The sequence below is a fragment of the Hyperoodon ampullatus genome, assembly GCF_949752795.1.
Source record: "Hyperoodon ampullatus genome assembly, chromosome: 2".
Taxonomy (NCBI): Eukaryota; Metazoa; Chordata; class Mammalia; order Artiodactyla; family Ziphiidae; genus Hyperoodon; species Hyperoodon ampullatus.
In genome coordinates, this window is record NC_136915.1 from 118766272 (window position 1) to 118790165 (window position 23894).

Below are 23894 nucleotides of genomic sequence, written 5' to 3' on the forward strand. Positions count from 1 at the left end.
ACCCCAATGAAGAGTAGCCCCCAGCTCTCCTTAATTAGAGAAAGCCCATGTACCGCGACAAAGACCCAACGCAGCCAAAAAGTTAATAAAAAAGAAAAGAAAAGAAATAGGCCAGCTCTCACAGAGATTGAAGCCCAGTTTTGAACAATTCCAACCCTGAATTGGATTAACATTATCTAATATCTCTAGTATTTCTAATCTGACTAGAGGCAAATATAAATTATTCCTGGAGGAAAATAACAAAAACCAGCACACTAAACTATTTCTAAAATTTTTCATACAACAGTGTCCAAAATGAAATAGAGAAATAAACAGGCATAAGAAGAGGAAACATGTCCAAAAACCAAAAGAAAAAATAGAAATAAATCCAAGGGACATCTAGTTAATAGTGTTATCAGCCATAAACTTTAAAGTAATTTTGTTTAACATGTTCAAGGAAATAAAATAGGTTTGAGAATTACAGCAGAGAACTAGTGTGATAGAAAGCAAAATGGCCATGCTCCCTGAAATGTGACTTTGCAGCTCCTTCCATCATTAAGAGATAGAGTTCACTTTCCCACCTCTTGAAACTGGGCTGACTTTCTGAACAGAATGCAGTAAAAATGATGTTGTGCCAGTTCTAAGTCTAGATCTGAAGAGGCCTTGCACATGCCTCTTGGAATGTGCCTCTACGTGTTCTCTTGGCATGTTGTCTAGCTGACATATAAACAAGACTCAGATAGCCTCCTGGAGGATGAGAGATCACATGCAGCAAACTGAGGCCTTCTTAGATCAGCCATCCCCAGTCAATCTGGCAGCTGACCATATATGCATAAATGGTGCAAGCTGAAATGAAAATAATGACCCAGCTAAGCCCCGCCCAAATTGCCAACTAGCAGAATCATTGACTAAATAAGTGGTTGTTGTTTTAAACTACTAAGTTTGGAGGTGCTTCATTATGCAGCAATAGTTACCTGAAAAAATGAATTTTTTGAGAACCAAATGAAAATTGTAGGAATAAAATATAAAATAACTGAAAAATGAACTCAACTGAGAACTTTTCTGACCACAACAATATGAAACTAGAAATCAACCACAGAAAGAAAAACGGGAAAAGAACAAACATATGGAGACTAAAAAACATGCTCTTAAAAAACCACTGGGTCAGGGCTTCCCTGGTGGCACAGTGGTTGAGAGTCCGCCTGCTGATGCAGGGGACATGGGTTCGTGCCCCAGTCTGGGAAGATCCCACATGCCACGGAGCAGCTGGGCCCGTGAGCCATGGCCACTGAGCCTGCGCGTCCGGAGTCCATGCTCCACAACAGGAGAGTCCACAACGGGAGAGGCCACAACAGTGAGAGGCCCGCGTACCGCAAAAAAAAAAAAAAAAAAAAAAAAAAAAAAAACACTGGGTCAAAAGTGAAATCAAAGAAGAAATGAGAAAATACCTGTAGACAAAGAAAAATGAAAGCACAACCTTACAAAATCTATGAGATGCAGCAAAAGCAGTTCTAAGAGAGAAGTTCATAGCAATACAGGCCTGCTTCAAAAAACAAGAAAAATCTTAAACTACCACCTAAAAGAATTATAGAAGAAAAAACAAAACCTGAAGTCAACATAAGGAAGAAAATAATGAAAATCAGAGAGGAAATAAATAAAATAGAGATCAAAAAAACAATAGAAAAGATCAATAAGTCCAAGAGCTAATTTTTTGAAAAGGTAAACAAAATCAACAAAACTCTAGCCAAGTCACCAAGAAGAAAAGAGAGAGGACCCAAATAAACAAAATAAGAAAAGAAAGAGGGAAATTTTAACCATGGATACCACAAAAAATACAAAAAAATTATGAGAATACTTAGTTATATGCAAACAAATTGGACAACCTGGAAGAAATGGACAAGTGTGTAGAAACATACAGCCTGCCAAAACTGAGTCAAGAAGAAACAGATCATTTAAACAGACTGATCACTGGGAGTGAAATAGAATCTGTAATTTTAAAATGAAACAAAACAAAACTCTCTGCAAACAAAAATCCAGGACTGAACAGCTTCACTGAGGAATTCTACCAAACATACCAAGAAGAACTTATACCTATCCTTCTCAAACTATTCCAAAAAAATTTAAGAGGAGGGAACCCTCCCAAATTCATTCTATGAAACCATCATCATCCTGACACTGAAACCAGACAAAGACACCACAAAAAAAGAAAATTACAGGCGAATATCTTTAATGAACATAGATGCAAAAATCCTTAACAAAATATTAACAAACTGAGTCCAACATTACATAAAAGGGGTCATACACCATGGTCAAGCTGATTTCATTCCAGGGTCACAAGGATGGTTCAACATACATAAATCAATCAATGTGATACACCACATTCATAAGAGAAAGACAAAACCACGTGATTATCTCAACAGACACAGGAAAAGCATTTGACAAAATTCAACATCCATTCATGATTTTTAAAAAAGCTCTTACGAAAGTGGGTATAGAGGGAACATATCTCAACATAATTAAAGCCATTTATGACAAACCCACAACCAATATAATACTCAATTGTGAAAAGCTGAAATCCTTCCTGCTAAAATCTGGAACAGGACAAGGATGCCCACTCTCACCATTTCTATTCAACATAGCATTGGAAATCCTAGCCACAGCAATCAGAAAAAGAAATAAAAGTTATCCAAATTGGAAGGGACGAGGTAAAATCGTCATTATATGCAGGTGACACAATACTGTATATAGAAAGCCCTAAAGACTCCACACAAAAACAACTAGAACTGATAGATGAATTCAGCAAGGTAGAAGGATACAGGATTAACATACAGAAATCAGTTACATTTCTTTACATTAATAATGAAATATAAAAAAGGGAATGTAACAAAATCATACCCTTTAAAACCACACCAAAAAAATAAATAAAATATTTAGGATTAAACCTGACCAAGGAGGTGAAAGACTTATATGCTGAGAACTATAATACATTAATAAAGGAAATTAAAGATGATTCAAAGAAATGGAAAGATATCCCATACTCTTGGATTGGAGGAATTAATATTGTTAAAATGGCAATACTACTCAAAACAACCTACAGATTTAATGCAATCTGTATCAAAATACCTATGATATTTTTCACAGGACTAGAACAAATAATCCTAAATTTTGTATGGAATCATAAAAGACCCAGAATTGCCAAAGCAATACAAAGGAAAAAGAACAAAGCAGGAGGCATAACCCTCCCACACTTCTGATAATACTACAAAGCTACAATAGTCAAAACAGTGTGATATTGGCACAAAAACAGACATACAGATCAATGGAACAGAATAGAGAGCCCAGAAATAAACCCACACACCTACAGTCAATTAATCATCAGCAAAGGAAGCAAGAATATAAAATGGGAAAAAGACAGTCTCTTCAGCAAGTGGTGCTGGGAAAGTTGGACAACTACATGTAAATCAATGAAGTTAGAGCACACCCTCACACCATACACATTGGAGTAGTCTCTGCCCAGATGGGGAGTAGTGGGTTGGAAAAGGAAAGTCAGGCTCTGCCCTTTACTTGAGCCTCCTCTGCCACATAGATTGACTCTTCCTTTAACAAACGATTTCTCTGTAACAGGCAATGGCGTTTAATAGCATTTTAACCACAGTAGAACTTCTTTCAAAATTGGAGTTAATCCTTTCAAGCCCTGCTCCTGCTTCATCAACTAAGTTTATGTAATATTCTGAATCCTTTGTTGTCATTTTAGCAATTGATTAAGTTCACCATCTTATATGGCTGCAGTTTGTGGCACCCCAAAACAATTGCAATAATGACATCAAAGATCACTGATCACAGATCATCATAACAAATATAATAATAATGAAAAAGTTTGAAATATTGAGAGAATTACCAAAATGTGACAAAGAGACACAAAGTAAGCAAATGCTGTTGGAACAATGGAGCTAATAGATTTGTGTGACACAGGGTTGCCACAAAACTTCAATTTGTAAAGAAACTCAGTATCTGCAAAGTGCAATAAAGTGTGGCTCAGTAAAATGAGGTATGCCTGTCTATAAAGAATTCCTAAAAATCAGTAAGAAATAAACTGACAACCCAAAAAAAAAAGGCAGAAGACTGGGACAGGCACTTGGCAAATAAATGATACCCAGTTAACCAACAAGCAGCAAAAATGTCCCCAACATTGTTGGATATCAGAAAACAATAAGACTCTACTATATCCCCACCAAAATGGCTAACATTTAAAAGACTGAAAATTCCAAGTGTTGGGCCTCCCTGGTGGCGCAGTGGTTGGGAGTCCGCCTGCCGATGCAGGGGATACGGGTTCGTGCCCCGGTCTGGGAGGATCCCATATGCCGCGGAGCGGCTGGGCCCGTGAGCCATGGCCGCTGAGCCTGCGCATCCGGAGCCTGTGCTCCGCAACGGGAGAGGCCACAACAGTGAGAGGCCCGCGTACCGCAAAAAAAAAAAAAAAAAAAAAAAAATTCCAAGTGTTGACAGGGATGAGGCACAACTGAGACTCTGATTCATTGCTAATGGGAGTGTAAATTGGTACAGCCACTTTGGAGAACTGACAATATTTTTTAAAACTAAAGTTACACATGCCCTATGACCCAGGAGAATTTGTACATACTCAAGATAACATATACAAGAACGTTCATATTGGCTTTATTCATAATAATTCAAAATGGGAAACAACCCAAATATCAGTCATCATTACATGAATAAATAAATCATGTTATATTCATATAATTGAATGTTACATAGAAATGAAAAAGAATAAACTGGGACTTCCCTGATGGCGCAGTGGTTAAGAATCTGCCTGCCGGGCTTCCCTGGTGGTGCAGTGGTTGAGAGTCCGCCTGCCGATGCAGAGGACACGGCTTCGTGCCCCGGTCCGGGAAGATCCCACATGCCGCGGAGCGGCTGGGCCCGTGAGCCATGGCCACTGAGCCTGCGCGTCCGGAGCCTGTGCTCCGCAACGGGAGAGGCCACAACCGTGAGAGGCCCGCGTACCGAAAAAAAAAAAAAAAAAAAAAAAAAAGAATCTGCCTGCCAATGCGGGGGACATGGGTTTGATCCGTGGTCTGTGAAGATCCCACATGCCACAGAGTAACTAAGTCCATGTGCCACAACTATGGAGTCTGCGCTCTAGAGCCCGCATGCCACAGCTACTGAAGCCCGCACACCTAGATTCGGTACTCCGCAACAAGAGAAGCCACCACAATGAGAAGCCCATGTACCGCAATGAAGAGCAGCCCCCACTCGCCCAACTAGGGAAAGCCCGTACTCAGCAACGAAGACCCAATGCAGCCAAAAATAAATTAATTTAATTTTTAAAAAAAGAAGAATAGACTACTTCTACAAGCAAAAATGTGGATGGATCTTATCGACGTGGTTATTAATAAAGGAGCCAGACACCAAAAAGTATATAGTGAATGATTCTACTTATACGAAATTCAAAATCCAAAAAAAAATCTTTGGTAAGAGGTTAGAATATTGGTTAACTCTGAGGAGATTATCAAGTAGGAGGGGACACAAAGAAGACTATTGGGGTGCTAGAAATGTTTTACATCTTGAGATGGGTGGTAGTTACATGTACATACACATATAAAAGTTCATCAAGCTATTCACTTAAACTTTTTGTACATTACTGTAAGTTATATCTTGATAAAAATACAAAATGTAAAAAAGGAGTAATTGCTACCTCTCAGAAAGCTGTTCTGATCATTAAACTAAGCAAAATGTACTTTGATAAGAGTAAAGTAAGACGTTGCTACTGTGGAAACATTACCATAGCAAGAGTGGAAAAACAAGAGATTTCTGCACTCACCTTTTAGCGAAATATTAGAAAAGTCTTCCTGTTACTTACTCAAATGACAACCAGAAATCAGTGGATCAGAAATTCTCACAGGTAAAATAGACTAGAAAATAAGTTGGGCAAATTTACATATTGACAAAGATGTCCTAAACCTAGGTTCCAGGTACATCTATAAGAATCAATGAGACCCTTTGATGCAATGAGAAGACTATTCACTCCTATATTCAACAATTATTTATTGAATACTCTCTGTGTGTCAGGTATTGCTCTAGGGAGGATATCTTAATCTCAACACTTGACATTTAGGGCCTGTTAATTCCCTGTTGCAGAGGAAGCGGGAGCTGTCCTGTGCATTGTAAAGATGTGTAACATCATCCCTGACCTCTACCCACTAGATGCCAGCACCCCTGCCCTATTCATGACAAACAAAAAAGATTTAGACATTTCCAAATGTCCCCTGGGGGGCAAAATTGTCCCCACTTGAGAACCACTGCTCAAGGGCATTGGACTAGAGGGGTGAGCAAGAGAGACAAGGTCCCTGCTCTCATGAAGCCTACACTCCAGTTGGGGTACACACCATAAATAAGTGAAAAATGAAACAAGATCCTTTCAGAGAAGCATAAGTGTCATGAAGGTAGTTTTAAAAGGTGATGTAACAGAGTGACTGGTAGATTCATGGCCAGAGAAGACCTCTCTGAGGAGGTGACATCTGAGCTAAGAAATGATAGATATGAAGGATCCAACCAGGTGAAGAGCTACAGAAAAAACATTCTGGGTAGGGGGAACTGCAACTTCACAGCTCCTCTGGGGACAGGGAATCAAGCAGAAAGTGCAGCCCTTAGGCAGAATACTAGAGATAGAAGAACTAAGCAAGATGGCCTTAGTGGTTGGCAGCATTTGCAAAGAAATACATACATATGATAAGTCTTAATTTCCTAGAAACAGGACATCACCTTCACAGACTATAGAAATGGGAGATGATAAAACAACCAAATTACATTCAAGAGATTAACCCAGGCAAGTAGAGCTGGGGAGAGTTGCAAATAAACTGGTACACAGAAAGATAGAAATGCCCCCCATACATAACAAGCAAGTGCTAAAGGAAGATATGGAACTCCCAAGACTGGTTAACTGGCAACAGCAGTGTCAGTCATATGAAGGGTCAAGGGTAAGTCTCAATAGAGAGGGAGCCACACCAATGGATACATATTTCATTGGCTAGGCACTGGAATAAGTAATGGGTATCTAAAACTCCACCCCACCTAGGCCAGCAAAAGGGCTGAGACTACAGATGGATCTTGAGTATCCCACAGGAGCCAACTCCAAGACCAACAAGAAATGTCAAGTTTAAGGGCTCCAGGATGGGTGCCAGAAATGCTTGCCACAAAACCAAAATCTATAGTGCTGGGCAGGATTTTAAATAAGGAATGACAACCAAATCATAAGAAGAGAACAGGACCAAAACAGAAGCATATAAGTGTAATATGGGAGCAGTGAACAGCCAAGTTTACTGGTGCATGCACGGGTGCATCTTACTGGCCCAAAGGCAGGGAAGAAGTTCAGCCAATACACAAAATAAAGCTTTCCAGGTTGCTCAGAGTTGGCATCTGTTATGATTGCTGTTGTTCATATCATATCTGTAAGTAGATATTTGTAATATCACTCCTATTTTGGAGAAGGGGACTACTAAGGGCACTGGTCAAAGACGTAAAGGAAAAGTTACAATCTCTGTTTTACTGTGCTTACAGTCTAGAGGAAGATAAACCTAAAACAGCCAACTAAGACTTGATATGAAATGTGCTATGGAGGTATGCCCAAGGTGTGACACAAGCATAAGGAAAGCATGCTCTATTCTTCCCTGGGGCATTAGGAGTGGCTTCCCAGAGGAAGTGAGCTAGGCTCTGCCTGGGGCACCCAGGCCTGCCAGGCAGATTGATAGAGGAGTATGGAAGAGGGCATCACAGACAGAAGAGCAACATTGTTACAGACACCCATACTTCTGGCTTATGGGTCGGCTAAGGATGGTAATAAAGCTCTCTCCAGCAGGTCTGGAGAGTGGGGTGATAGAACATGAGTTTAATTTTTAGGGGGGTATGATGGTTTTATTTTATTTTTACCTTTTATAAAATTGAGAGGTAGCACAAATATTAAAGGGTGCTTAAAATATAAATGCATAGTACAATGAATAATTACAAAGTAAACTCCTGAATAACCACCATCAGATTAAAACATAGAGCCTTCATTCTGGTTCTCCTTCATTGTGACAAAACTGAATATAGGACTTCCCTGGTGGCACAGTGGTTAATTGTGGCCTGCCAATGCAGGGGACACAGGTTCAAGCCCTAGCACGGAAGATCCCACATGCCGCAGAGCAACTAAGCCCGTGCACCACAACTACTGAGCCTGCACTCTAGAGCCTGCGCGCCACAACTACTGAGCCTGCGTGCCACAGCTACTGAAGCCCACGTGCGTAGAGTCCATGCTCCGCAACAAGAGAAGCCACCACAATGAGAAGCCCACGCACCGCAATGAAGAGTAGCCACCACTCACCGCAACTAGAGAAAGCCCGCGAGCAGCAATGAAGACCCAACGCAGCCATTAATTAATTCATTCATTAATTTTTTAAAAACTGAATATAGAGTATACAGGGAATAATTAAGTTATTAACTAAACTATTAAATTATTAAGGAAGCCGGAGGAAGATGGCGGAAGAGTAAGACGCGGAGATCACCTTCCTCCCCACAGATACATCAGAAATTCATCTACACGTGGAACAACTCCAACAGAACACCTACTGAACGCTGACAGAAGACCTCAGACCCCCCAAAAGGCAAGAAACTCCCCACATACCTGGGTAGGTCAAAAGAAAAAAAGAATAAACAGAGACAATAGGATATGGACGGGACCTGCACCAGTGGGAGGGAGCCGTGAAGGAGGGAAGGTTTCTACACACTACAAGCCCCTTCGAGGGCGGAGACTGCAGGTGGCGGAGGGGGAAAGCTTCGGAGTAGCGGAGGAGAGCACAGCAACAGGGGTGTGGAGGGCAAAGCAGAGAGATTTTGGCACAGAGGATCGGTGCCCTCAGGCACACACCAGCCCGAGAGACTTGTCTGCTCGGCCGCCAGGGCGGGCGGGGCTGGGAGCTGAGGCTCGGGTATCGGCTTTCAGTCGGAGCGCAGGGAGAGGTCTGGGGCTGGCGGCAGGAAGAGACCCTGAAGGGGTTAGTGCTAGCCCGGAGGGAGTCCGGGGAAAGGGTCTGGAGCTACCGGAGAGGCAAGAGACTTTTTTCCCTTTTGTTGCCTGGTGCGCGAGGAGAGGGCATTCCCCTCCCTCCCTCTGCCTGAGTGAGCCAGAGCCCCCGAATCAGCGGCTCCTTTAAACCCGTCCTGTCTGAGCGAAGAACGGACGCCCTCCGGCGACCTACGCGCAGAGGCGGGGCCAGGTCCAAGGCTGAGACCCGGGAGCTGTGAGAGCAGAGACAGGGAAATCTCTCTGTGCAGCCTCCGAGGCAGCGGATTAAAGCTCCACGGTCCATTTGATGTGCCCTGTGTCTGTGGAGTGCATGAATGGACAGCGAATCATCCCAAATTGAGGAAGTGGACCTTGAGGACAAGATTTAAGACTTTCCCCCCCTTTTTTTTCCTCTTTTTACAACGAATTATCTCAAATTAAGGAGGTGGACTTAGCAAGATTTCAGACTTTTCGCCCTTTTCCTCTTTTTACAACGAATTATCCCAAATCGAGGAGGTGGACTTGGAGAGCAAGATTTTTGATTTTTCCCCCTGCTCTCTTTTTGTGAATGTGTATGTGTAATCTTCTGTGTAAGATTCTCTCTGTATAGCTTTGCTTCCACCATATGTCCCAGGGTTCTTTCGGTCCGTGTTTTTTTTCAATAATTACTTTTTAATTTTAATAACGCTACTATATTTCATACTTTATTCTATTTTACTTTACCTGCTCTTTCTTTTTTTCCTCCCTTCCCTTCCTCCCTCCCTCCCTCCGCTCCTCCTTTCCTTCTTTCTTTTTCTTTCCTCCATCCCTCCCTCCCTCCCACCCTTCTTCTTTCCACTTTCTTTTTCTTTCCTTCCTCCCTCCCTCCCTCCCTCCTGTCTTTCTTTCTTTCTTTCCTTCCTCCCTCCCTCCCTCTCTTCTTCCATTCACTCTTCCTTTTGCTTTCATTCCTCCCTCCCTCCCTCCTTTCTTTCCTTTCTTTCCATCCTTCCTCCCTCCCTCCTTTCTTTCTTTCTTCCTTCCTTCCTTCCTTACTTCCCTTCTTCCTTTCTTTCAATCTCTCTTTCTTTCTTCTACTAATTATTTCTTTCTACTTTTTCTCACTGTTATTCTGAGCCGGGTGGATGAAAGGCTCTTGGTGCTGCAGCCAGGAGTTAGTGCTGTGCCTCTGAAGTGGGAGAGCCAACTTCAGGACACGGGTCCACAAGAGACCTCCCAGCTCCACATAATATCAAGCAGCGAAAATCTCCCAGGGATCTCCATCTCAACACCAGCACCCAGCTTCAGTCAACGACCAGCAAGCTACAGTGCTGGTCACCCTATGCCAAGCAACTAGCAAGGCAGGAACACAACCCCACCCATTAGCAGAGAGGATACCTAAAAACATAATAAGGCCACAGGCACCCCAAAACACACCACCAGACGTGGACCTGTCCACCAGAAAGACAAGATCGAGCTTCAACCACCAGAACACAGGCATTAGTCCCCCCCACCAGGAAGCCTACACAACCTACTGAAACAACCTTAGCCACGGGGGACAGACACCAAAAACAACGGGAACTGCGAATCTGCAGCCTGCAAAAAGGAGACCCCAAACACAGTAACATAAGCAAAATGAGAAAGCAGAAAAACACACAGCAGGTGAAGGAGCAAGATAAAAACCTACCAGACCTAACAAATGAAGAGGTAATAGGCAGTCTACCTGAAAAAGAATTCAGAATAATGATAGTAAAGCTGATCCAAGATTCTATTTCCCAGATCCAAAATCTTGGAAATAGAATAGACAATATGCAAGAAACAGTTAACAAGGACCTAGAAGAACTAAAGATGAATCAAGCATCGATTAAAAACACAATAAATGAAATGAAAAATACTCTAGATGGGATCAATAGCAGAATAACTGAGGCAGAAGAACGGATAAGTGATGTGGAAGATAAAATAGTGGAAATAACTGATGCAGAGAAAAATAAAGAAAAAAGAATGAAAAGAACAGAGGACAGTCTCAGAGACCTCTGGGACAACATTAAACACACCAACATTCGAATTATAGGGGTTCCAGAAGAAGAAGAGAAAAAGAAAGGGACTGAGAAAATATTTGAAGAGATTATAGTTGAAAACTTCCCTAATATGGGAAAGGAAATAGTTAATCAAGTCCAGGAGGCACAGAGAGTCCCATACAGAATAAATCCAAGAAGAAATACGCCAAGACACATATTAATCAAACTGTCAAAAATTAAACACAAAGAAATCATATTAAAAGCAGCAAGGCAAAAACAACAAATAACACACAAGGGAATCCCCATCAGGTTAACAGCTGATCTCTCAGCAGAAACTCTACAAGCCAGAAGGGAGTGGCAGGACATAATTAAAGTGATGAAGGAGAGAAACCTGCAACCAAGATTACTCTACCCAGCAAGGATCTCATTCAGATTTGATGGAGAAATTAAAACGTTTACAGACAAGCAAAAGCTGAGAGAGTTCAGCACCACCAAACCAGCTTTACAACAAATGCTAAAGGAACTTCTCTAGGCAAGAAACACAACAGAAGGACTATACCTACAATAACGAACCCAAAGCCATTAAGGAAATGGGAATAGGAACATACATATCAATAATTACCTTAAATGTAAATGGACTAAATGCTCCCACCAAAAGACACAGAGTGGCTGAATGGATACAAAAACAACACCCATATATATGCTGTCTACAAGAGACCCACTTCAGACCTAGAGACACATACAGATTGAAAGTAAGGGGATGGAAAAAGATATTCCATGCAAATGGAAATCAAAAGAAAGCTGGAGTAGCAATTCTTATATCAGACAAAATAGACTTTAAAATAAAGACTATTAGAAGAGACAAAGAAGGACACTACATAACGATAAAGGGATCGATCCAAGAAGAAGATATAACAATTGTAAATATTTATGCACCCAACATAGGAGCACCTCAATACATAAGGCAAATACTAACAGCCATAAAAGGGGAAATCGACAGTAACACACTCATAGTAGGGGACTTTAACACCCCACTTTCACCAATGGACAGATCATCCAAAATGAAAATAAATAAGGAAACACAAGCTTTAAATGATACATTAAACAAGATGGACTTAATTGATATTTATAGGACATTCCACCCAAAAACAACAGAATACACATTTTTCTCAAGTGCTCATGGAACATTCTCCAGGATAGATCATATCTTGGGTCACAAATCAAGCCTTGGTAAATTTAAGAAAATTGAAATTGTATCAAGTATCTTTTCCGACCACAATGCTATGAGACTAGACATCAATTACAGGAAAAGAGCTGTAAAAAATACAAACACATGGAGGCTAAACAATACACTACTCAATAATGAAGTGATCACTGAAGAAATCAAAGAGGAATTTAAGAAATACTTAGAAACAAATGACAATGGAGACACGACGACCCAAAACCTATGGGACGCAGCAAAAGCAGTTCTAAGGGGGAAGTTTATAGCAATACAATCCCACCTTAAGAAACAGGAAACATTTCGAGTAAACAACCTGACCCTGCACCTAAAGCAATTAGAGAAAGAAGAACAAAAAACCCCCAAAGTTAGCAGAAGGAAAGAAATCATAAAGATCAGATCAGAAATAAATGAAAAAGAAATGAAGGAAACGATAGCAAAGATCAACCAAACTAAAAGCTGGTTCTTTGAGAAGATAAACAAAATTGACAAACCATTAGCCAGACTCATCAAGAAAAGAAGGGAGAAGACTCAAATCAGTAGAATTAGAAATGAAAAAGGAGAAGTAACAACTGACACTGCAGAAATACAAAAGATCATGAGAGATTACTATAAGCAACTCTATGCCAATAAAATGGACAACCTGGAAGAAATGGACAAATTCTTAGAAATGCACAACCTACCAAGACTGACTCAGGAAGAAATAGAAAATATGAATAGACCAATCACAAGCACTGAAATTGAAACTGTGATTAAAAATCTTCCATCAAACAAAAGCCCAGGACCAGATGGCTTCACAGGTGAATTCTATCAAACATTTAGAGAAGAGCTAACACCCATCCTTCTCAAACTCTTCCAAACAATATCAGAGGAAGGAACACTCCCAAACTCATTCTACGAGGCCACCATCACCTTGATACCAAAACCAGGCAAGGATGTCACAAAGAAAGAAAACTACAGGCCAATATCACTGATGAACATAGATGCAAAAATCCTCAACAAAATACTAGCAAGCAGAATCCAACAGCACATTAAAAGGATCATACACCATGATCAAGTGGGGTTTATTCCAGGAATGCAAGGATTCTTCAATATACGCAAATCAATCAATGTGATACACCATATTAACAAGTTGAAGGAGAAAAACCATATGATCATCTCAATAGATGCAGAGAAAGCTTTTGACAAAATTCAACACCCATTTATGATAAAAACCCTGCAGAAAGTAGGCATAGAGGGAACTTTCCTCAACATAATAAAGGCCATATATGACAAACCCACAGCCAACATTGTCCTCAATGGTGAAAAACTGAAACCATTTCCACTAAGATCAGGAACAAGACAAGGCTGCCCACTCTCACCACTCTTATTCAACATAGTTTTGGAAGTTTTAGCCACAGCAATCAGAGAAGAAAAGGAAATAAAAGGAATCCAAATTGGAAAAGAAGAAGTAAAGCTGTCACTGTTTGCAGATGACATGATACTATACATAGAGAATCCTAAAGATGCTACCGAAAAACTACTAGAGCTAATCAATGAATTTGGTAAAGTAGCAGGATACAAAATTAATGCACAGAAATCTCTGGCATTCCTGTACACTAATGATGAAAAATCTGAAAATGAAATCAAGAAAACACTCCCATTTACCATTGCAACAAAAAGAATAAAATATCTAGGAATAAACCTACCTAAGGAGACAAAAGACCTGTATGCAGAAAATTATAAGACACTGATGAAAGAAATTAAAGATGATATAAATAGATGGAGAGATATACCATGCTCCTGGATTGGAAGAATCAATATTGTGAAAATGACTCTACTACCCAAAGCAATCTACAGATTCAATGCAATCCCTATCAAACTACCACTGGCATTTTTCACAGAACTAGAACAAAAAATTTCAAAATTTGTTTGGAAAAACAAAAGACCCCGAATAGCCAAAGCAATCTTGAGAACGAAAAACGGAGCTGGAGGAATCAGGCTGCCTGACTTCAGACTATACTACAAAGCTACAGTAATTAAGACAGTGTGGTACTGGCATAAAAACAGAAAGATAGATCAGTGGATCAGGATAGAAAGCCCAGAGATAAACCCACGCACATATGGCCAACTTATCTTTGATAAAGGAGGCAGGAATGTACAGTGGAGAAAGGACAGCCTCTTCAATAAGTGGTGCTGGGAAAACTGGACAGGGACATGTAAAAGTATGAGATTAGATCATTCCCTAACACCATACACAAAAATAAGCTCAAAATGGATTAAAGACCTAAATGTAAGGCCAGAAACTATCAAACTCTTAGAGGAAAACATAGGTAGAACACTCTATGACATAAATCACAGCAAGATCCTTTTGGACCCACCTCCTAGAGAAATGGAACTAAAAACAAAGATAAACAAATGGGACCTAATGAAACTTCAAAGCTTTTGCACAGCAAAGGAAACCATAAACAAGACCAAAAGACAACCCTCAGAATGGGAGAAAATATTTGCAAATGAAGCAACTGACAAAGGATTAATCTCCAAAATTTATAAACAGCTCATGCAGCTCAATAGCAAAAAAACAAACAACCCAATCCAAAAATGGGCAGAAGACTTAAATAGGCATTTCTCCAAAGAAGATATACAGACTGCCAACAAACACATGAAAGAATGCTCAACATCATTAATCATTAGAGAAATGCAAATCAAAACTACAATGAGATATCATCTCACACCAGTCAGAATGGCCATCATCAAGAAATCTAGAAACAATAAATGCTGGAGAGGGTGTGGAGAAAAGGGAACACTCTTGCACTGCTGGTGGGAATGTGAATTGGTACAGCCACTATGGAGAACAGTATGGAGGTTCCTTAAAAAACTAAAAATAGAACTACCATATGACCCAGCAATCCCACTACTAGGCATATACCCTGAGAAAACCATAATTCAAAAAGAGACATGTACCAAAATGTTCATTGCAGCTCTATTCACAATAGCCCGGAGCTGGAAACAACCTAAGTGTCCATCATCGGATGAATGGATAAAGAAGATGTGGCACATATATACAATGGAATATTACTCAGCCATAAAAAGAAACGAAACTGAGCTATTTGTAATGAGGTGGATAGACCTAGAGTCTGTCATACAGAGTGAAGTAAGTCAGAAAGAGAAAGACAAATACCGTATGCTAACACATATATATGGAATTTAAAAAAAAAAAAATGTCATGAAGAACCTAGGGGTAAAACGGGAATAAAGACACAGACCTACTTGAGAATGGACTTGAGGATATGGGGAGGGGGAAGGGTGAGCTGTGACAGAGGGAAGGAGAGGCATGGACATATGTACACTACCAAGCGTGGGGTGGATGGATGGTGGGAAGCGGCCGCAGAGCACAGGGAGATCAGCTCGGTGCTTTGTGACCGCCTGGAGGGGTGGGATGGGGAGGGTGGGAGGGAGGGAGATGCATGGGGGAGGGGATGTGGGAGCAGATGTATGTGTATGACTGATTCACTTTGTTGTAAAGCAGAAACTAATAAAATAAATAAATAAATAAAAAAAAAAAAAATTATTAAGGAATCAAATGTGTGATCTACACTCCTGATGCTATACTGCCATTGTAGTCATTTTTTAATTATACTATTCTATTATATTTTCATGTAAATTGTATTAGTTTATACACTTAAGAAGGGTTTGTCTCCAACTAAAAAGGAGTTAGGAAAGAAGCTACCGCAGGAAGAACACCAGCTATTATTTTGGTTTGTTGGCTTGGTTTTTGTGAGATAATGGAAATATATTTATTATTCTCTCCCCCCAGTTCCTGGCACAGAGTTCCTGAAATCCTTATAATTTCTCAGTGACAAAAGCATCTCTTGCTTTAGTATTTAGTCTTAGTATTTAGTATTTAGTATTTAGTCTTATCCCTGACATGGGGCTCCTAAAACCTTTGTAAATTCCTAAGTAATAAGAGCACCAGGAGCATCTTTTATTCTATTAAGATGACTCTGGATGAACTCCTGGGTGGGAGGGGCTGATCACAAAAAAGGCCAAGCCATGATTAAAAGCTTGGAATTTTCAGCCCCATTCCCCACCCTTCGGAGGAGGGGTAGAGGCTGGAAATGGAGTTAATAGTTAATAACTGATCACATCTACATGAGGAAGCCCCTATAAAATCCCAATAGCACGAGTTTAGGGGAGCTAACCAGTTTGGTGAACCCCAACTCCAAGGTAACAGAAGCTCCCTTCCAGACCTTGCCCTATTTATCTCTTCATCTGGCTGTTCATCTGTAACCTTTATCATATCCTTTAATAAACTGGCAAATGTAAGTAAGTGTTTCCCACTGTTCTGTGAGCCACTCGAACAAATTAATTGAATCAGAAGAGGGGATCGCTGGAACCTCTGATCTACAACCTGGGCTTGAGACTGGTGTCTGAAATGGCAGAGGGAGGTAATCTTGTGGGAACGAGCCCTTAACCTGTGAAATCTAGCACTGTCTCCAAGCAGATGGTGTTAGAATTGAGTCAAATTGTAAGACACCCAGCTGGGGTCACAGAGAGTTGCTTGGTGTGGGGAAAGAACCACACACACATTTGGAGACCAGAGGTATCAGAAGCGAAGTGTTCTGTATGAGTAGTAAAAGAGACACATGGGAAAGAAAGACAGAGTAGGGAAAAACTGGATGGTATTCCAACACAGATTTTTAAATGGGAGGATAATGAACTAAGAGTGGAAAGCCAACAGAAAAGGAGCAGTTGAAGAAAGATCAGAGATATCATGGACTGGGCAGGTCCTGGATGACCTACCAGATGAAGCCGTGATGTCCAGAGCACACGGGGAAGGACAGACCAAGGAAAGGAGGAGAGCTCCCTAACGCAGAGCAGAGGTGAATGTGGTCATTTATGGGTGCAGATGAGGTCAGTTGATGTTGAGGGATTGTTGGTGAGGTCGGCAGAATCCCTAATTGGGGCCTCCATTTACTTGGAGAAGGAGAGTGTAGGCTGATAAAAGCTATGATGATGGAACAGGATCTTGAAGAGATGGTGAAGGTTTGGAATCACCCCTTTGGAGAAAGAGGAAAGCTGTGGATCAGAAACAAGGATTCCCAAGACACGGAGGACCCAGCTGAAATTGAAGGCTCTCAGTCTGCAGTTGCTCTTTGTTGTTGAATTTTCTTCTGCAGCCCTCAACAGCCCAGTGTGGGGAAAAGGAAGATATTCTTCAACACAAGTTCTCACTTGCTTAGTGAGAGGTGGGGGAGGCCCCGATAAGTGGCAGATTGTTCAGAGTGGAGAGGCCACAGCAGATTCCGGTGGTCAGAGCAGGCCCCAGGGCTGCTGCTACCTCTGTTGTTGGCACTCAACAGCTTTGGGGCCTCTCTTCCGGTGGTTAGGAAAGAAAGGGGTGAGACAACTCTGCAGAAGGAGGGCAGAGGTCAAGTGATTAATTCCACCACCTCCTCAGGAAGAAGAGGGAAGCCTGCACAGAGGACGGTCAAGGAGACGATCTGACCCAGTAGTGAGTCCCGTGCAGCCCCAGAGTTGGGTGCAGGAGTTTCAGCCTCCAAAGTCCCACAGTGTCCACTATCAGCTCAGCTTCCTCTGACCTTGTCCTGCTGGTCGGAGGAAGGGTGAGATGGGAAGAAGTTTGAGGCCTGAGAGTCTGGGAGAGGGGACAGGGGAGAGAAAATAGAACTTTCAGAAAAGTATAACTTCCCCTAGCCAACAAAGGATGTTGAGGTTTTCTCAGCTCAGGGTTATGCCACCAGGCTTGGAGTGAAGGCAACAGAAGGGGTTCCTGATGGGGTCTGGGTGGATAAAGCTCAGTGAGATGCCAAAAGTGCTGGGGCAGGGCCGGCCCTAGTCAAGGCAAAATTATAAAGTAGATAAAATCTCCTCCAGGTCCACAACCCAATTCATCACCTCTCTTCTTCTTCACCTAGCCCCACCCTGGGGGGTTTCCTCCTGACTATACTGACTCCATCTCTCAGACAATGCAACCCCTTACCTCTGTCAACTTACCTAGCTTATGTCCCACTCTTTGTATCAGTTAACTGAATCATCCCATTTGTAATACTGTCTTTCTCCAAGATAACATGTGCATTTGCTTCTCATGTCTCCTCATTCAAACCTGTTTTCCCTACTTCTGTTTAGGCTGTTCCCTCTGCTTAGCTTGTCCTTCTACGTTACCCCTATCTCCTGAACTCTTATATATCCTTCAAGGCCACTTCCCCAGTGTCCCTACCTAGAAGGAATCTCCATCTTCTTTGCACCCTTTGTGCTCTAAATGTATCTTGCCTGTCAGAGACACTTAGCATTTAGAATTTTCTGTCTTCCCTTAGAGTTGATATTGTAGAGGCCTGTTTTCCTCTAATTGTCTGAAAGATTCTTAAGGATGGAACCAATGTGTGTTTCACCTTTGTTTCCTCCACAAAATCTTGCATAGTTCTTGGAACATAGTAAGGGTTTAATGAAGTGTTCAGTTAATTAATTAATTAAATTCTGCTCCCAGAAATGACTCCCATGTAGGAATTTCATGCAGTATACCAGGGAAGCCAGAACAGACATGGTTTTCTTGGCTTTGACTTTCACCTTTCAGGCTCCACACCCCGGAGCTTTCATTTCCCATTTGCAGTTCCTCAGAACACAAAGCTGGTGGCCCTGAAACAACTTGGAACTCTCACGCACTGCTTGGTTCAACCACTTTGGAAAAGTTTGGCAGCAACTACTAGAGGTATATCTACATATCCAGTGATTCTACCCCCAGAGATACACCCAACAGACATGCATGCACTAAAACTTCCCTGGTGGTCCAGTGGTTTAAATTCTGAGCTTCCACTGCAGAGGAAACGAGCTCCATCCCTAGTCAGGGAACTAAGATCCCGCATGCTGAGCAGCTCAGCCTAAAGGCTTTTAGCAGCATGATTATAATAGGGAAAAAAACTTGAAACAATCCAAAGGTTCATCAATGGTAGAATAGATTAATAAACTATTATATAGTCATACAATGAAATACAGCCATGAAAACGAACAGCTGCAAGTGATAGCAGAGATAAATCTCATCAGATGTTGAGCAAAAGAAGCCAAATACAGGAGTATATACTTTATGATTCCATTTATATACAGGCAAAACTAACCAATGATGTTAGAAGTCCGAAGAGTGGTTGTATTTGTGGAAGAAGGTAGAGGTAAGGAAAGGAGGGAACATGTGGTAAACACACAGGTATTTTCACTTAACAATAACTCATTGAGATGTACATTTATAATTTTGCACACTTTTCTGCACACATATCATGAAGACAATGGCCCAGCTATCTCTGGAGTGATTTCTATAGAACTGGTTCTCTCCAGGGGTGCTGCAGCCCTGAGTTCTCTGAGTCCTGATCTCTCTCCTGCGGACAGATACTTCACTATTCACACTTTGTCTGAGGGGGAGTACGATAAGGAAAAGATGGACAAAACTAAATCCAGCCTTTTTAGAACTTGTCTGGATCCCAGCCAGAGCAGTTGTGATCAGTGACTCCTTCCTGAGAAGTGAAAGTTTCAACACAACCTATGGGAACAGCCTGCAGCCTTCAGAGCTAATCTGTGAGATGCTGCCCCTGCCCCTTTTTTTTTGTCCAGCACATCTCACCCCAGACCTTGTGGCCCCTGGGCATTTATAGCCTCTGGTGTGTCCTTTGTAGTTTCTTCAGACTGCATAGCCAAAATCTGAATTTAGGGTCCAAAATGAACTTTAGGGCCCAAGTCCGCTCTTATGGGCAGTGATTTAAAGGTCCCTGGTCCCCAAGCCATCTGACCCAAAAATTATCCCAATCTTCCTCAAAGATGCCTGAAAACAATTCATTTATTCACTCAACTAACATGTCTTGAGCACTTACTGTGTTGGGCACTTCGCTGGGCATTAATCACAGCTGTAATTATGTACTGATGGATATAAATGGTGTCGGCTCTGTGAACAAAGGGGCCGTGTACTTAATCACTACTGAATCCTAAATATCTTGTCCAGCACCTGGCGTAGAGCTACTCAAAACATATCCAGGGAAGGAATGGGAATAGAGAGGGAGATGCTATTGTGAAAACAGACTACTTTACATTACGATGTAATCATGTGATTAAATGTCTTGAATACATGTTTCTTTAAGTTAAAAATGTTGAAATCTCCCTAAGATCCTGGTTATGATAATGAGAAACCCTCAGAAAAGGGTCACACATTAAAACTTTATCATCTTATCTCAAGATTCTCTAACTCACTCTCTATTCAATTAATTAAAGTCAACAAAAGATTACTGAATAGTCTCTCCTCTTTACTCTGACTACAAAACTAAGTGAAATATATGCCCTGCCTCCAAAGAGCTGAATAACATGAGCATTCATTTTGGAGGACTTGTTATAACTCAACATTTCTCTAAATACTTTATACACTATATCTCATCTAACCCTCACACATCTCCCAGGAAGCAGGCACCACTGTTTACTTCATGTTATGAATGAAAAATTGAGAAACAAGAAGTTAGTTAACTTCCTCAAGGCCACAGAGGTAGTTAGTATTTACATGTTTTAAAATCTAAAACAGTTTTCCCAATGAAGCTTTCTGGTAGGCAGATAAACTCGCTTTATTCCATGGATTATTTAAAGTACTCATTCATTCAATAAGTACATATTGAGGGTCTACTTGTGCCAGATACTGTTCTAGATGCTGAAGATACAGCAGTGAACAAAACAAACGAAAGCCCTGGCCTCAAGGATCTTACATTCTAATGAGGTAAAGAAGAGCCTAGGAGATAGAAAATAAGATAAATAAGTAAACATATAGTACGAAAAATGGAGACAAGCACTACAGAGAAAAAAAACGAAGAGGGAGATAAGAAGTTACAGGATGAAGGGGTTGACATTTTTAGTGGGAAAGATATCATCGCAGAAGTGGTATTTGAGCAGAATGAGGAAGCAAGCCTCATGGCAAATGAGGGGAAAGCAGCATTCTAAGTGGAGAAAACAGTGCAAAGCCCCCAAGGGGAACATGCGTGAGGATCAGCAGGCCAGCATGGCTGAAATGCAGTGAGAAGACCAGAGAGAAAGGGGCAGTGGTCAGGGAGGCCAGATCACATGGGCCATTGTAAAATGTATGGCTTTTACTCTACGTGAAGTGAGAAGCCTTTGGAAGACTTTTGCAATGCTCAAGAGTGCTATGAGCCTCTTACACATATGTGATGCATATTACATTCTTCAGTAAACCAAGTCTTAGAAAAAATGTTTCACTGTCATTGTACCACCTGATGGGATGCACTGAAAAAGATATGCTTGTCCTTTCGTGGTATTCCTGCCAAAAGTGCATGACCTGAGTCTTATGACAAAACATTGGACAAACCCAGATTGTGGAACCCTCTAGAAAACAACTGACTTGTATTCCACAAATGTCAAAGTCATAAAAGACAAAGAAAGGAATAATTGTAGATTGAAGATGACAAAAAATACATAACAGCTGAATGCAATACATGATCCTGATTGGATTCTGGTTGGGGAAAAAGATGTCGTATAGCACATTTGGGGGACAGTTGGTAATATTTAAATATGGACTGTATGTTTGATTGTATCTATGTTAAACCTACTAAATTTGATAACTGTGCTGATATGATATGATATGATATGGGAACATCCTTGTCCTTAGAAGTTGTGTGCTAAAATAGTTAAGAGCAAAGGGGCATGATGTCTGCAACTTACTCTTGAATATTCCACAAAAATAATTATTATTATACAGTTATACACACATACCTATATTTGGAGAGAAAGAGAAATAAGGCAAATGTGATAAAATGTTAACAACTTGTGAATCTAGGTGAAGGAAATACAAAAATTCTTTGTGCTATTCTTGCAACTTCCCTGAAACTTCAAAATTATTTTCAATTAAGAAGTTTAAAAATTGAACTAAATAAACAGAGCAGTTTCAGTCAGCTTTCATCAGGCCGGCCCCACAGACGCAGGGCATAGCAAGAAGAGAGAGAAGTTCCCTAAGACCAAAGTCCATCCCTCCCTGTGCTCAAAGAATCACTCGCCAGGCTCCCCCCTACCTCCCACCAATGGGTCTTGTCATAGCCACACCCAAAGAGAGCACCACAGCCCTGGGAATGGGGATGGAGGGAGCACTCGTGCCACTTGGGCTCATGATCTGAGTCAGCCTCAACCTTCTGTCCCTCCCACCCCCAAAGCCAGGCATCAAAGCATGTCGGTCCTACCTCAGCTTTCAAGGCTGCTTAGCCCAGGTTCCAACCTAGCTCTCTTACCTAGGATCCTGCATCTTTGGGTCCCTCCAGCCCACGCATGAGCCCCAGTCTCCAGACTTCTCTCTCTGTTCCCTGTTCATTATTACACCCTGCCCTACTCCGCCTGTACTCGTTACAAAAGCCGGAGCCTAGAATGTGTCTTCTTGAAGGATACCAGAGTGCTCAGGGGCTCAGTGATTGAGCTGAGTACCCAGGAATAGCTTCCAACAGGCCCTGCACAAATACTTCCTTGTGCCTCTCTTTCTTCCCTTTGCACAAAAGTGTGCCCTCCTCTCACTGCAACCCCCGCTCATGATGCCCCTCAAAGAGTCGCTGATCTAAAATGCAGCCTCCAAGTCTCAGAGCATCCTAGACTTAGGGTTGGAAAAAGAGGGGAAGCCTGCTTCCCACACACACAATCATTAGTTGGCTCGGGGCCCTGCTGACAGTTATCAGTTTGCTATGGAGCTTCCTTATACTGTCTCCTTCTCTTCCCTTCCCTGCACCCTGCCCCCAGACAACATTTCCCTAATAATTCTCAGGCTCCCATGGCCTCTGGGCTGCTGGAAGAGCTGAGGGATGAGGGACCAGGCCATGCGGGTAAAGCCTCTGTTCTGGCCTTGGCCTCACCCTTCCCCTCTCCCCTTCCCCTTGCCAGGGCTCAGCTCTCCTGCCTCAGAGAATAATCTGTCAGTCTCTGAGCTCCAGTACCCCTACTTCTTTGGAGAAACCCAAGCTCATGGCCACTTCTCCTCTCTGCTGGTAATCGCACCAAATTAGAGGATATTTCCTTTGTCCTTCTTACAGCCAGCAGGGAGGATACTTTCTCCCCACTAGACAGAAAGAAAAACTGAAGCCAGTGGAAAAGACTCACCTTGACTGAGGTGGCCTGGATTGCTTGGCCAGAGGCACTTCTCAAGGACCTCCCAACCTACTGCCAGCCTTTGCTCTCTGACCCAGCCTGTCCAGAGCTGCAGGGAACTGTTCAGAGTCAGAGTTCCAGGTCACCAAGTAGGCAGCACAACCCAGAGGCTCTGGACACTGATCTCCCTGAAGGCCACGGCCCCTAGTCCATGCCAGCCCCACCCCTGCCAGGCTGAGCCTCCTTACCTTGGCCCCAATGCCCCTTGATGAGCAGGAAGAGTGTGAGGGTAAGCACTTGCCCCAACATCCCCACAAGACAGAGGGGTCAGGCCAGGTCCTCTCCCACCAGATGCTCTGCCCTGCACAGGCTCAGCAGCCACCCATCAACAGGAGGCTGATGGAGAGCAGAACGGCCTCGCTCCAGCCACAGTTTACTCAACTTGAGGCTGTTCTCATTAGCTGAACGCTAACAAGGCCGTTGAGGAAGCCCCAGTCCCTGGACCTGGTCTGATAGTTCCTACAAGCTAAACTTGCAAAGTCTG

General features: G+C 42.0%; 1 protein-coding gene across 1 annotated transcript in view; it reads right to left on the bottom strand.

Annotated features, from left to right (window-relative positions):
- CD244 (CD244 molecule) overlaps positions 1 to 23659 on the bottom strand; it is a gene marked incomplete at both ends in the record, with an annotated part of 35950 nt that extends 12291 nt beyond the window's left edge. Inside the window, one exon of the mRNA XM_079698088.1 lies at positions 23599 to 23659. Within this exon, the coding sequence (XP_079554214.1) occupies positions 23599 to 23659 (61 nt within the window). The remainder of the gene's footprint in view (positions 1 to 23598) is intronic.
- Positions 23660 to 23894: the final 235 nt, after the last annotated feature.